The following is a 16,373-nucleotide window of genomic DNA, read 5'->3' as shown; positions in this document are numbered from 1 at the left end:
TAAGCTATGAGATAGAGTACTAAATCTCCTTCTTGAAAAGGCTGGAATGGAGAGGGGAAATCCAAATAGTCCAAACCAAAATAGATCTGACACCTCTGTATCTTTGCTGCTTTTGGTCATCCTGGTTTGAAATAAATGCTCTGCGACTGCCCTCAACCTTCCTGTAAATGCATGAATTATAGCTGCTATTTTGGAATAGTGCTAAGAGTCTCAGTTTCAGTCTATGTCCAATGTTTTTTTTTTTTTTTAAATACCTTTTGCAAGTTGTCGAAGGACTTCTCAGTCTCCTTTAGTTTCTCCAAAATGATTTGTTCTTTGGCAGATATTTGAGATTCCTCACTTTCTAATTTCTGTATTTCTTGTTCCAACCTGTGGAAGACACACAGACATACATATACACAGAAAAATAAAGCTTATGAAAGACATTTCAGTGAGATAAAGTCACCAAGGTAGTAATTAGAATTTCAAGTGTCATAAGGAATACTTCTATACTTGCTATTCACATCTTACTTACTAGTGCGTGAATGGACATGAATTATTTATAAAGCATATACTCAAGGCAAAAAACATAATTTTCTTATACAAACTTTTGCAAAAAAAGTGTAGGTTAACTAAAAGTACACCTTCATCCCAATTCCTTTAACATCTCTCAGACATGCACTTCCATTGTAGAAAGCAGAGTATTGAATATAACTGTAGAAATGCAGTAATGATTAGAGGAATGCTGCTCCGAGTGCTGCTGTACTACAGACAATGGAAGTGGAAATAGCTTTTGGAAGCTGGCAGACAACTGGCTGTATTAGGAATTTTTTAGGAGCAAATGCATCACCCAATTTCCTTAATAATTCTGGTTGGCTGGAGCTTTCTTCTACGGTAGCTAAAAGCCTTGGATCTCCATCCATGCTTCCTACTGTTACTGGATGGTACAGTAACATACTGCTACACATAATAAAATACCCAGAGAACAGTGTTATTCTTCTAGGTGGCAAACAGGCTTGTTGAACTTGGTGAGATCTAACAACACTCACTTCTGAAGATGCAGTTCATACTGATTTGGGATATTCTTTAAGCACAAAAACACAAGGTCAGATTCTCCATTACTTTAACTTAAACCTGCTTTTCTTGCCATGATTTATACCAGTATTATTCAGTTATATTCTTTCTATTTTTAAGCTCATCATTGTTCCTATTTTCTCAATTTTCGAAACTAATGAACAAAGGGACAATTTTTTGCTCTTCTCCATCTCTGTTCAGCACAGGGCTTCATTAATGCTTGTTTAATCAGAAGGCAGAGGGCAAGGAGAAGGTGACTGTGCACAGTGAGCTGGGAGGCAGGGAAGGATTACTCCTTTCAGGAGCTCAATAGCTTGGGTTGCTTACAAAATTCATGTGCCCAAATGTAAATACTGTTAGAAACTGCAGTCCCAATCCACCTAATGCTTTCTCCAAGTTAATATAAAATGCTTAAAAAAAGCTAATGTTTCATTCTAGTGAGATAGAGGAAGTTGGTACAGGGAATACTGCAGGGAGAAAGTTTTCAAAAGTACTCTTTCATCTCAATTTTCCTTCCCAGGAAATATTTTTAAATTTAAGCGAAAAAATCATTTGCCACCGAGGTCAGAGATTGCCATGCTCCTACTTAATGAATTTAGAAGTCAACAGAAAGGTGGTTCCATTTTCTCCCGTGTCCCTCGGGCTGATGAGTAGATCCATGCACATTTATATCTTGCTGACAAAGACATTTGAATTATTATGTTCTGATAAAATTATGTCGTGGAGCTGGGTGAGTGGGGTTTTGGTAGTGTGTCTCTTTTCTTCCCAGTGAATTACTCAGCAGCACGTTCGGGATACATATTGTGCAGCCTGGTGCATGTTGCTAGACACATGACCCAGGAAGAGACTGGAAAATGGCAATGCACAGAAGTCAGCAACAACAAAATTCACGTGAAAAATTCTTTCAGATGAGCTGGACATGGGTTCGTCTGTTATGACAATGAAAACACTGAGGGCACACGTGGAGTAAGGCAACTCATTTGCTGTGAGTAGCGCTGCAAATGTTTGTTAGACTTCTTGCAATCAGAGGTGATCATAAATGCAGATTTTGTGCACTGGCTCAAAACTGTGAAAGGAAAATTTTGCCATTGTGTGGATTTATAATTTCTTACTTTCTGGATATCTGCTTTTTTTTTCTTTTTTTTTTTCTTTTTTTCTTTTTTCTTTTTTTTTTTCCTACTTGTCTGTGTTCCTCTTAACCTTTGCTCCCAGTCCACTTCCACAGTTCCTGCTGCATTCATGCCAGACTACTGTTGCCACTAAAAAAAATTTGGATATATTAGATTTTCCTATTCTGGAAACTTTTTTTTCTTTTTTTTTAATTTTTTTAAACCTTCTAGAGTCAGTAATATCAGCAACTTGCTAAAGAGGAAAAGAATTGATTCAGAGTTGCCACTATGAAAGACATGGTAGGGCTCTTAGGGACAGAGTTCCTAGAATGCATACAAATTTGTGCTGTAGGTCCACATTGCTCTTCTTCCACTGAAATCATTGCAGGCAGACTAAGAACTCCAAGGCATTACTGAGACTGATCTGGTCCTGCAGGCAAAATGCTGGATCCCTAGCAGCAGCAGGAGAAATAGGGATCATTCAGATGTGTTTAGCTAGAATGCACTCTGTTATATAGCATGGGGATCATTTACCAAGCGTTATTACCCACAGGAGGTTACTTTATTCCTTTTCACTAAAGTTTACGACTCTAATCTCTATGCTTGAAGGCCGAGGAAATGCTAATGGGATATGTGAGGTAACAGAACTGCTCTGCACAGAATGCTGTTTCCATGTGAGCAGTTGTATACATAAACCAGGAAATCACACAGGTACCAGAGACCTTGCTGGAAAATACATCTTCAGTAGGCAGTTGCGCCTACCGTCTTTGGGCTTCTTACACTGAAGCAGTGCAAAAATTAAAGTCACAATACAAACTGAAGGTTGTTTTGTGTCCTTCTTTTTTTGCTGCTGTATCATACTGCCAAATTTTCTGGGTGACCAGGTGTACTGCTGGCTATTTTGGTAACAAGATACAACAGACAAACGCAAGTTTAGCCTGAGAAACAGGCACTAATAGCACATTTGTTTCAGGCAACATGCTGTATAATGATCTAAACAGCAATAAATCCATCAAAGTGCGCATACATGCATATACAAAGTCCTTACATTCTTCCAGTGTAAGCTTCCTAAGTATTCAATAATGTCCCTTTCTTCTAACCCAGTTTAAATAGGATGTATTTTAATTGTCATTTGACACCTGGTAAGGAAACCCTCTAGTTCCCTTCTTCCTGGCTTCTTAGCAGACTTCAGGCTAGAGTTTGAATGACAGCCATGACAATAAAGCCATCAAATAAACAACTGCAGTATCAGGAATGCTGTAGGGAATGCACACACAGGAAAATGGAGCTCAAGACTGTTTTGAAGTGGTATAAAACAGACTGTTAGCCTAGCTGCTTCTCAGCGCAAGTAGTTATCTGATCTCCAGGATCTGCTGAACTGCTGCCATAAGGATTAAAAAAAAGCAGGTGATGAATTCAGGAGTTGCTTTGTCATGGGCAGGTCTTTACAGTGGGTGTACTCTGAGTCCCACTTCCCTTAATACCATAGGAACAAAGAGGGGAGATTTCGTCACTCAGAAATCCGACTGGGTCTTGGGCTTTCTGTACCTCAGCTTCCTCTGGTGGACATCTGCCATAAGCACTTGAGGATACAAGAGCATTTTCAGTGGTGTGATTTCCTTGGCTGCAAGGGATGTTTCTCTTGCCACATCTCAGCTCCAAGTTTGTGTCCCAGGAGGTGGAGACAGGAAAGTGGTTATCTGTCCAGCCCTGTTGGGCAATTCCCAGCAGGGCCATCAAGTGCTCTGTTTTGGTCATGCTCTCCTGGAAGCAGCTAACCTGAACACACAAGGAAATCCAGCATATTTCAAGGATTCCTGTGTATCCTGACTTGGCGTCCAGGAGGCTGGGGAAAAGGTGCCTGTTGAAAGTGGTCCAGACTGGATTACGAAAACCTGGTAGTGTCCCATATGATGCTTGGGCTCAGCACTGAGAAGAATGGTCATGAAAACCAGGTGATCTACTTGGTCATTTTTATGGTGGTGTCCCACCACAAAGGGGAGAAATCATGAACAGAAGATGTCCAGGAATTCTGTCTCTTGGCCATCATTTTTCTGCCATCATCATCTGTGGGTGTTCTCACTCATTGGTTGGTAAGCTTACAGAAGCAATAATCCAGGTCAGATGGGAGACCTCTAGAGGCCTTCAAACCAGGTTAATTATGAGATCATACCAGGATGCTCAGGGCTTTGTTCAGTGAAGGCTTGATATCCACTAAGGCTTTGGGGTAAAGAAAGTCTTTTCAAGGTAGGCTTTCTCTTTCAAAATCTGTAAGTGTTAGATAAGATGCAGAATTCAGAGCAGGACTGCTCAGTGCTGCAGGGGAAAGAGGATGCATCAGGTGTCTGAAGGAAATCTGATTTTTGCGTTTGATAGGATTTGAACCTATGTGTCAGCAGGGTGGGATATTCTGAAAGAGCAGGGATGATGGGGTGAAACTTCATGCGGGGATGCTGGGACCAGAGACCAAATGAACTTTTGGAGAGTATTTTTAGTTCAGATGACAGAAAGGGAAATTAAGAGGGGAGAGCTAAGAGGTGAAGAGAAAAGAAACAGCTGGTACTGTGGTATATGTAGATGTGCATTGATGTTGAAAACAATGAATTTAGGCCTTTGTCTTCCTCTCTGTTGAAAGATACAAGTGCTTTGCCCTGACCCCAGCACAAACCCTGAAGAGTGCTCTCAGGATGCTCGCACAGTTGATGCACAGCCTCGCTCTTTGCAACAAGGACACACAAATCTTAAGTAAGGAGAGCCATGCCAGAAGACAACACAGCCTCCTCTGTCCAGCTCACTAACTCTGGCACACACATGCTTTCTGGAGATACCTCATCTGGGAGAAAGCTCAGCAGTGTTTTTTTTTTTTTTCTAGGTAGGACTGTAACAGCATTATAAGCAGGGAGAACAGCCACAGGTTTAAAGATCAGTTCTTTAGCCAGTTTTAGCTCTGAATGCTGGGTTGTACTCCACAACCTGAGAAATATGCCTTTTCTGCTGGGAAGACAGATGCATAATAGAAATGATGTCTGTGGCATACATATTGATGTGTCAGTAAAAAAACGAACATTCATCTGCATGAATAAGGGAAATATACAAAGGAAAACAGGAAAGACTTAATCATAATAAACACTGAAAGGGAAAAGGTGAAGGATGCATATGCAAAGTGAGAATGGCTCAGCTGTGAGTATTTTAACACTCTTCTAACACTGACACTCTAAATCAACCTGGTATGAAAGGCACAAAGGAGTAATGGATCTGGACACTAAAAATTAGTACCAAGTTTCTCAGAGGTAAAAATCTAACTGATATTAAAAAGGTGGACTCATATGCAGAGAGCTATTACCAACCTCCCTAATAATTACTACACAGAAAGTTAAGCATAAAGTTTAAGGAGAGCTGGGCTCTCCTTTGACATTTGTAGGGCTGAATTTGATCTCTGTATGGGCTCAGTTTCTGTCTCACGCACTTAGCCTTCGTGAAGCTTTTGACCAGAAAGCAATGACAGAAAGTGTTTCTTCTCTTATGGGCAAACTGAAACTTAAAGTGCAGCGTCCATCTTTGAGCACAGAGCCAAGAGCCTTTTCCTGCAGTGCAACTGAGTACTGGCTAAGATATTTCACCTTGTGGGCCACTCATTCCTACTACTTAGTATGGCCAGCAGGGTAGTCAGCACCTATGTCGACTTCCACATCTCAGCAAAATAGCTGTAAAGCAAAATGCCATTTACTTACATTCTATGTCATGAACTGTGCTCTTACTGCTATAGGGAAGCAGAGAATCACCTGGCTTAGTTTCTACATTGGCTTAGTTTTCTTAGCAAACACTGGCAGTTATGCTGAACCCAGGTGAAGCATCTGTAGATGTCTCTATGTATCAACACACAAGCTGTGCTGGTGGTGAAAAACTGCCTGATTTCAGGTCTGAAGCAGGATCTGAAATGCGACTCTGGATCTGAGTAATTCAATACCTCTTAGTTTTGTCTTTCTGCAGAGCTCATCCTTTTTGAAAAGCTAACCCTCAAAGAGGATATCCAGCAGTGTGCACGGTATGATTTCCAGAACGGTATTGTTTGCAGAGTGTGACTGATAATCAAGAGCAGCAAAGTTAATTAGCATCCTTGAAAAGGCTGTGTGATTGGAAAAACTGGGAACGCATTATCACTAATCAATGCCCGTAAATGAGATTTAGGCATGAATTTGCATGAGTTGCTCTGTATCTATCTATCCGTGTCTTCCTGATCACACAGGAAGTTCCTCTCACTTAGCAAAAATTGAAACCCACTGTAATTTGGAGAATTTGTTAAGAAAGAAAATACACTGTATGGCTTCATTGGCTGTTTACAGTAGATATGTACATGCACAAAAAGGGAGCTGTACATCAATATTTTGCATCCGCCTGATTTAGGACCATGTTAATCACTGTTAGCTTAGCCAAAACAAGAACAAATCAAGAACACATCGGCCATAGGATCTCTCAAAATAAACATGGTCAGCTATAAAAACCAAATGTATTTATCCAGAGTTAGTTAGTAAACCGTTATTTGCTTCAGATGTAGAAGGCTATCTGGACAGCTTACAAATGCTTTGTCCTGGACTTGCCAAAGCTATGCAGTCCTTTCCTTGCCAAAGCAACACCCTGTTGGTGTACTAATCATTGTATCTGTGGTGAGACTTCCAACAGTTGGAGCTACTTTTTCTCTGTTTTAGAAGCATGTCAACACATGTGGTTCCCCTCCTCCCAAAGCAGTACACACAAGCTGAACACACGTAGAGACTAGGAGAGAAGCACAGAAGGCTGACACGTTGCAGCTAGCCACATGAAAATTGATTTTGGCTTAGAAACTTATGTCAGCAGTTCAGCTGTACAGTGGACTGTGTTATTTATAGCTTGGGAGAAGTCCAAGGAATGAAGGGAGAGCAACTGAGGGATGACTTTAGAGTGCTCATCCTCTGTAGTGCAGCAGTGCTGGCTGCTACAGTGCTACCCAGGGCTAGCGTGGATGCACAGCTCACATGCAGGCATGATTTTGTGCACCTCTACCTTCAGCTGCTCTGGAAGGAGGTTGTTTTTGTTCCACTCTTACACATACCAGTGTTCCGAGGATACACACAGTTACTTCACAGCACCACCAGGGAAGACAGCAAGCCTAGGAAAGGGTACAGGTTTTATCTCCCAGCAATCTCCAGGCTGTCCACACCAGAAACTTCAGATAGATGCTGGCTATTTATTTTCTATCCTTATTGAAACTTACTGATGCTTCTAGAGGGTCTGCACTAGGATTGCAATAAACTTTTGCAAGCTTGGAGCTCAAGCAATGCTGCATGAAAAAGCAAAATATCTTAGGTCAATAGCAGCCTGTACACTTCTCTGGGGAGACTCCTTCCCTCTTATCCTTGAGGGAGATCAGGTACCTGCTGCCAAGTAGTTTTGACCTCACCATCCAAGGAACGGCTCTTTCCTTAAACTTGTTGAGTTTGCTGGTGGCAGCTGAAAGGCCAAGGTACCCTTACCTTGTGTTTGGGATTTAACTGCATTTCTGTCAGAAACTCGCCAGACTGGGTCAAACACTCTCAAAATCAAAAGTGTAGTTGAGCAACCAGGGAGTTGGAAAATATTACAGCCAGCAAGGCACTGATGATGCAGCTTTATGTAGACACAGTACTGAAGAAGACAGGAAAACAAGCTCTAAACCAGACACGTCCTCTCCTCATCCTTTCCTTGTCTTTCACTTTTTCCTCTACTACCCTCCTTTTCCTACCACTTGCGCAGTTCTCGTGTTCCTGGTGGATCCTGTCCCTCACCATCCATGCCCTATGTCCATCCTTCCCAAACTTCCTGGTCACTCCTGCTTCCCTGGAACTGCCCTGCTCTTCACAGTCTATCAGACTCCATTGGTTATTTCTTCAATTCTAGCACCTCATTTCCTATTAAAATATTATATTCCTTCCTTATCATCCTTTCTCCTTGCCTCTCCTCTCTCCCTTACACAGGGCAAATATATTCATGTATGACCGTACAACCAGTGCTACTATCTGCTGGCTGGCGTTCTAAAAGTCACTCTCCTCAGTAAAGAGATCTTTTATGTCTCGTTTGTGATAAAAAAACTCTTCCAGTTTCCATGATGGAGGTCTGTAGTCTACAAAAGCTTGCATCTCTAGAAGTTAAAGAAAGGGAAATTCTATATATGTACTGCAGCTGATGAGAACAACCACAGTTTAAGGGAAGGAGTCCAACTAGGGAAGGAGATCACATTGTCAACTGTAGTAATTATTGCATTAAAGAACACCTATGTGTATACACAATATAACATGATTTGTAACATGCTGTAAAGTAACATGTATTATGGTTTGTAAAATATGTTATACAGCTGAAATTCCCTACAAATTATCTTTCTCCTTCTGTTGCATTTCTGCTTGCTACTGTTTTCTCCCTACTGTGAAGCGCAATTTCCTTTGAACTGCATTTTTCTTGCTCAGTTTATAATGACAATTCTTTTCTTTTGTCCTGGGCCAAAGATTGTGTTTTTACTTTTCATTTGTTTGTTTTCTTTTGTTTTTACTATCAAGGACATAAATATTTCTGACATAAATATTTTTCTTCCTCTTCTCTACCTATTGCTTAGATTGCATGAAGTGGATACGAACACAACATGGTGGTGGTTACATCATTATTTGTTTGTTTTTCTGCAGTGCCAGTGTTCATATTACTCTTTGGAACTCTAAATCTCTTTTCTGTCAGTAAGTGGCATAATGGTACATAATTCTACAATGTGAAATGAAAATATCGTGGATAATTCTAACTTTTTGCACTGACAAGCTGCTCAAGTTCTTTTATAGCAGGAAAAAGTACTCTAAAGTTTCGCTGTAGGATTCTTTGCACATGTTGTACTTTTGAAGAAAGGATTTGAAGTGGTGTACTGAACTCCACCATAATATCTCTGCTCCGACTGTTTGCACACTCTAAGTGTCTAAACACCATCATTGACAAGCAGTGTTACCAACCTATTGTAACACCCATTCAACTGACAGAGGTTTAAAGAGAGTGTATGCTGGTTATTAATACACATGTTGTATTTATGACAGACCAAGCACAACCAGGGGTACTTGAGAGAACATCTTAAAATGCTGTAATCCATGGATTTGCCTTTATATGTATATATATATATACATATATTCATATATATATGTTCAGGTACATGAAGAGTAATTGAAAGACAAGATCCTCCTTGCATAGGTTCCTCTTTTTTCCTCTTACTGATGCTTCTTGTCATTCTTTGAATTCTTACACTTTCCTCCATGCCAAACTCCACTGCCTTCTCTAAGAGAGACTCTGCTCACAGTCATGGCAGCTCACTCCTTACTGCACACAAACCAAGATTTCATTCCTTGTTTGTTTGCCATCTGGGATGTTTTCAATCCCTCCCTGTCCCCAGGGAGCTAATGCAGACAAGTCCTTTGTATGGCAATCTGATCACATCTAAAAGCTTGCACTGTTTGTTGAAAGAGCAGTGTTCTCAAAAAACCAAGCAAAGGCTGCAGTTGCCTGTTTTAGCTCAGTTGTAACCTCTGTAAATCACTATGTCTGACTCCATTTCTCCGTCTTGATCCAATACACTTTTCAGTATGGTCCAATCACACATCAGGCTGTGCTTCTCACAGGAAAGTATGTTATTTGGTACTATTAATTATGGATACTCACAGTACATGTGATGTTTCTGGGATCTTGGTTTGTCTTGAGTCATGTGTACTTCTAATGACTGCATGGACTTTGTAGTGAATTTCAGGTGCAGACAACAGCTTATTTGTCCTCTTTCTTTATGAATAGTCTGCAGTGGTTGCTTAAAATGTGCTGTTGCAAGAAAGATGGTGTCAATAATTTGTTGGCTTTGTAAGGCTGTGCTGCCCAGCAATCAGTGGTCTGACCTAAGGCACACCATGCCATTTGACGGAATGTAGTCAAGAAATACATGTCTGAGAACAACTCAGAAATTGAAAATGAGTACCAGAAAATTCAGGCTATTATACTGAAAACGTGCAAGTCCAAGCAGGTATTATAATTGGTGTGATGACACCTTCCTTGTGACTTGGCTGGTGCATGGCTGTTAAAGCACCACAGTCTTACTATGATGGAAAATTGAAGCTTACAGGGATCCCATCTGTTTCCCTCCAACTTTCCTTACCCAACCCTTCCTTGCCTTTTGTGTTGTGCTTTAGACTGCCTGAACCTGTGAGGCGCTCAGAAGCCCTGGAGCAGGAGAACTAGGGGGTATGTGCAGCTGGCAGTCAGTGTGCTTTGGGTAGTGAGCTTTACTAAGTTCCTTTTAAAATTCCCAACATCAAGAGCCTCTCACAAATATAGAAATGCATTCCTCTGCATGTCTGCCAAGAGCTGCTTGGACAGCAGGGACAGAATCCGAGCAGCAGGGCAGGAAGGGGAACACCCAGTAGGAACTGCTGCTTGTTTTGTTTGTTTCTTGTTGCAAACAGCTTCTTGGACTCAAACATCACAAATCTGTCTTCTGCTGCCATTCTGTTACAGGATCTCACAGTCCCTTTTCCTAGAACAGAGGCTGGTGCAAGGTGAAGAATGTATTCTCTGGGAATGGACAGGCTGTCCGGTTTTGCCACTCTCCACCACTATCAACAAGCAATAAACCAAAACCCTACTGTCCTGACCTCGCTTCGTGGCTCTAATCTACATTAAAGCTCTTGTGATCAGTTTGTTTATTTGTTTGTTCTTGGTGGTAAGTCTCCCTGTGCTCCCAGAAAGCACCAGAACAAATGCAGCTTCAATGGGTTTCACCCTGGTGAGACAACTCCAGGTTATCCAAACTGCTCCAGCTGAGGCAAATCAAGCCAATCAGGAAGCCCCCAGAAATGTGGGCTGTGTTCAGATTGTTGTTTCCATCCTGAGACATTTCCTGCTATTGTTCTTACCATTTTCTCTGAGTGTCCATGGAACTGTTGGGTGGTGCTGTTACTGCCGGTAAGGGATTTTGGGGAAATCTTACGTCCTTGCAGGCACAGGGAGAACTCTGTGCTGTTCTCCTCATAAATTCCCAGGACATATTTCCGGCCCACAAGTGCAGGGAAGGTGGGGCTGCAGTGATAATTGGATCTTGGTTAGCAAAGGAAACTGTATTTTGCCACTGGCTGTGCTCAGCTAGACAAGAATGAAATTGTGTGGTAAAATGATGAATGAATTTCAGTCCAAGGAATTGCTTAGCACCCCAAGACAAGCAGAGGAAGCAAGTCAACAGCATCCTGGGATTGACTGAAAGCTGATGAAATTCTGAACAAGTTTTGGAAATGCATTAGTTTCTACTACAACAGTTTTATCTCTGTCATACAGACCCCGGTTTTCTCTTCTCAAGAGTACAGAGTGTTTTCTACATTTGCCCTATGCACTCCCTATGTCCATATCTCATTTCAAAATTGTCTTCCTTCCATCAGAAGCATCCTATTAGTTGTTACTACACTAGGTGAGAGTGAGAAGAGTTTGGGGAGAGAGCTGGAAGCCACACCAAACGAGCTCCTAAATCCCCACTACCTGTTCAAGGAATCCTGTGCATATCTGGAGGCATTTTGTTCTTTGATTTTTGTACATAATATTATAATTTCTCATGCTGTGTAAAATCTGTGAAACCAAATTCTTGCTTGGAAAGCATCTTATGAATAAAGAAAGGAGTGCAGAGAAGAGCTCTGAGATTGCACGTGATTTCCCCTTCCAGCTCTTTATTCCACGTTACCTAGTATCAGTCACACACGAGTCATGCTATCTTATCACTCACAGTGCTGAAGAAAGGCGAGTGAGTCTAATAGTGCGGCAATGTCCTTTTTACTTTCTTTGATGGCTCAGAAGTCCCCTTGCTGCCTCATGGAAAGTTGGAACAAGGCATGATTTTAATTGTGGGAAGCTGAAAAGTTTGTCTTCACTTTGCACAGAATGCTTGTGGTAAGAGTCAGCTGACAGCTTCCTGCCTGCGTGGGTCTTAGCTGGGTGAAATTCTTGACCTCTGGACTTCCCAGGAGCCACAGAAGTTCCAAGTCAGGATAAGCAGACATCTGGGCTGATTCAAATCAGGGTCTGAAAAAGAGCCAACAGAGCACCTGCAGTGCAGGATGAGCTAGAAAAGGGATTACTTTCCTTTGTGGAAGAACCTTTGAAAGTATGTCAGGGTCTACGTTTTGATGGTTGGCCCATAGGTGATCACAAGGCATAGAAGAGAGAGACCACAGGACTGCCTTTCTGGGAGTAAATGAGGAAGAGAACCTCCAGAAATTTAGCAGTGTGGATAAACCCTACAGTCTCATACATTTCTTTCTACTCTGTTCGTTATTCTTTCTGCAACAGCTGAGGAAAACCAAGTGCAGCCTGTGGGTTACTGGCTACAATCCCAGGACATCTGGCTGGTAGTGAGGAACTGGCTTGCTTTGTTTTGTTTTAGTGGATGCCATGACTGTACAAAACACCATTATACTTTGTTGTCAGAATAACTGCGATGCCTGAAACAGTGGTACAAAGGAATAGAGTAGGAAGAGGAGCTGGTCCATGTCACATCTCTGGCAATTCCTGTTATGTGACCAGGAAAAAGAGATTAGAATTTTGTATGAATTTCCAAAAATCTCAAGGATTTACTTTAGGGACTTATGAGTTTCACAAGGGTCTTAATACTCAGGATCTTGATCTTCAGCTGAATCTCAGTAAGCCTGTGAATATGGTTGACTTACTCCAGTGATAGAAGGGAAAGATGTCACAGATGTGCAAATTAATAAAAAGTCTATGCTTCATTTCCAAGTCGTTTCACATAGATAAGCATATTCACCCTAAGAAATATATGAAGTTAACGTAAATTTCTGGTAGCAAGATCCAGTTTTTGTTAACAAGTTCCAAAAGATGCAGATAGGAACCTTTGTGAATTGACAAAAATAAACACACCTGAGAAATTTTAGAGATGCTTTTGAAAATGGGATGAAGATCTTCTGATATTTTTTCTCCTGTGATTTCCATGCCAACTGAGGAACAGTCATGAAAATTTACTTTTCAATGGAGCTATGTATGTGTGTGTAATGACATTAAACTGCAGAAGATAGCACAGAAGTGAAAATATAGCCCCAGTCCTTAGGAATGGGCTGACAAAAAACAAAACTAAACTAAATTTAATTGCCTTAATTCAAAAAAGGCATTGAAGCTAACAACAGCAACAATGTTCAGGGAGCTTGAATGGCACCAGTTGCACTACCATGACCAATAGATGAGGGCAGTTGGAATTGTAGACTGCTGAGAGAGCTGGCCAAGGGGTTTGCAGATTCATCACTGAGTGCCAGATGGACACCACCAACTGTCTAAATGTTTCTTCCCTCACTTGAAATTGGCCTCATTTCTCCCTGGCTCTGTCTGCAGTTCTCAGCTCTGCTGTTGGCAGTCCCCATGGCACTCACCCTGCAGCCCGCACACAAGCTCCCATCAGTGTGCTGCTCCACAATGGCACTCACCCTACAGCTCTGCACACAGGGAGCTACGGGGTCTACAGTCATGCCCAACTCTAAGCAAATTTCTCACTAGTGGAATGAAACACCCACAGCGCCTTTTATTTCCACCCATCTTTACCGTTTTGTTTCATTTTGTTTTTTTAATACTCATGGTAGCTGTTGTGACCAGTCATAAAGAAGTATTTTGTGGTGGTACAAAGCTGCTGATATTTGCCATTTTGCACTATGCAAACCCTGGTAAGCATGAGCAGGCTAAAGGTTCAGCTTTGTGTTCAAACCAGCTATGTCTGTAAACCTCTCTGGCTTCTTGCCCTGGGTCCAGTCCCAAAGTGAGTGCTTCTGTGGCCTTCTGGCCATGGAGCTGCTCTGGCCTATGCTCACTGCCTACTGCATGCCTCCTCCTACATGGCTGACACAAGCAGAATAAAGCTCCAAATATCCTCATACAGAAATTGTTTTACTTTTACTCATGCCTGTCTTCTTCTCTTGAATACCCTCTTTAGGAAATATCCAAGCCTGAAGGCCATGAAGTCCTTGAAAAATTCAATTGCTGTGACACAAAGGAATCTGGGAACAACTTCATTCTGATCTCCAAAGAATTGGCAATGGATTGATTTGTGGAAGGACCCAGCATAATTTAGATGTGGCTCAGGCTGATTGTGAGTAATGTGGAGTTTGAATCTAAAGATGAGAAGAACATCTTCTTGCCTTGGAAAAACTGGTCATGCAGCAATTGCAGGGGTGAAGGCTTAACCTAGGAGATGGTTGCCGTAGCACACAGGGCTCAGTGGCAGTGGTAAGGTGGCTCATCACCATGTCTTGCCTGGCCCATGGTGAGCTGATGCACTCGTTGGGTGATCTCTTGCTTCCTGCAGTCACAGTAAATACCCAGGTAGCAGAAGTACTTGTAAAAGCTGTGGCCAGGGACCCATGAAAATAACACAAGGATGTGCAACTTCTTAATCAAGACTGCCAAATGCTCAGCACCTCCCACAGAGCCCAGGGCTATTTCCACTTTTCTCATTTCCCCTTCACCCTCCCTCATACCACACTCCTTAGCTGAGCCTTGGCTCTTCACATTGCATGTCACTGTGTAGAAGTGCTTGTTTAGCAGTTTTGCCACCTAATAAAAGAACACAACAAACCTTCACACAAACACTCCATGGACACGGAAAGTGTTGCAGAAGTGTTGCAGAATTTTTCTTTCTGCTGTCCTACAGTCCTGCCTTGACAGTCAGAGAGGATCGCCCTGTGCACAGACATCAGCTGCCCGGGGGACAGAAACGGATCTGCCACAGCAGAAAGGAAATAATAAAAAGGAAATAATACACTGCCGTCTGCACAAGCAGATTTTATAAGATGTGATCCAGATTCCTGCGTGATGAGTTTCCATGCAATGTATGGGGCCCTCTAGTGAGCTCGGGCATGATGACAGCCACTAGGAAGGAGCTCCTCTCACCTTCTCAGTTGCAGGCCCTGAAGACAAAGACTTCACGTACTAGCTGCCAGCCAGGTACCTGGGTTATGAGACCAGCAATACCCATCATAGTAGCTTTTTGTGGCTGCTCTTGGACTCTTTATGACCAAGCTGGATCATACCCGTGGCCAACTCTGAAACTTACAGCCCGTGGCATGACGTTTGGGTACTACTATGCTTTTTCAGTCCTGGGGAATGTGGGCACAGGATGGTATCTGGGCCTTTCAGACACCAGCATGCGACTCCTGACTCTCCAGTGACACTTCCAACTTTAAACACAGACACTAGTGTTTTCAGGAAACTTCATCTGCTGTGTTGGGATTCCTCAGGAAATCTGAGGGAAACCTTACTTGATGAACGTCAGTTTAATCTCATTGATCACTGGGAACCAGGGGACCACACAGTCCTCTAGCTTTACTTTCATCAGAACAAATACATTCACTTCCTCTCTTGGATGTTTATTTGACCTGCCCCGGGAGAAAACTTTGTGTCCACCAGCCACCCACAGAACAGATGTAAACCCTGAGCTTGGTAATTGCAGTAATGACAGACTGCTTCACACTCTCCTGAATTGTCATTGAAGCCCTGACCTGCAAATGTTAGGGTACCAAATTAGCTTTCAGTGTGCCCCTATTAGTCCCTCTGTGAATTAGTGTGCATGCATATGAGTGAATACAAGCATGCACATCTGGAAACATGTGCAATTTCAATATGTGTCTGTTTGTTTATGCTACGGGCAGGGTAAACAAAATATAATTAGCTCTGCTATCCTTCAGCCTAGTAAAAACAGAATGGTCATCGCTAGTATTTGGTTTTGCAGTAGCTTCGCAAGGTCCCTAGGACTTGTCAAGCTCTGTTTTTACCAACCTGCTCTGTTTGACTTATGCATGTTTGTGTAATCTTACGGCACTCTGTTTATTTTTTAAACAGAGTGCCAAGCTGCTTTTTCTGTATTAAAAGGTGTTTATGACCCCAGTATATTAATGTAGCACAGAGGAAGGTACGTGATGCCACAGCTGGAGCCTGGGAAGAGGACAAGAGGACAGGCCAGGAAAAAACAGGAGGCAGGGCACAGGCTGACCTTGGAACTTCCACAGCTATGAGCAATCTAGCAGTGGTCAGGCCAAGTCCTAGAGCAAAAGAACAAAGGGCATGTATCTAATAAATATGTTAACTTCATATACAGCAAATTTGGATCTGTCATGGAATTACATGCCAGTGAAGAAAGATTAAACTGTAAAA

General features: G+C 42.1%; 1 protein-coding gene across 4 annotated transcripts in view; it reads right to left on the bottom strand.

Annotated features, from left to right (window-relative positions):
- PALM2AKAP2 (PALM2 and AKAP2 fusion) overlaps nucleotides 1-16,373 on the bottom strand; it is a 249,014-nt gene that overhangs the window by 144,944 nt on the left and 87,697 nt on the right. For all 4 annotated transcript variants that reach the window (XM_052701322.1, XM_052701324.1, XM_052701325.1 and 1 more), the window contains exon 4: nucleotides 255-369. In XM_052701322.1, the coding sequence (XP_052557282.1) occupies nucleotides 255-369 (115 nt within the window). The remainder of the gene's footprint in view (nucleotides 1-254; nucleotides 370-16,373) is intronic.

This window comes from Tympanuchus pallidicinctus, unplaced genomic scaffold, assembly GCF_026119805.1.
Source record: "Tympanuchus pallidicinctus isolate F22 unplaced genomic scaffold, pur_lepc_1.0 scaffold4, whole genome shotgun sequence".
In the NCBI taxonomy this organism is placed as follows: Eukaryota; Metazoa; Chordata; class Aves; order Galliformes; family Phasianidae; genus Tympanuchus; species Tympanuchus pallidicinctus.
This window is presented reverse-complemented; position numbering and strand designations above follow the sequence as displayed.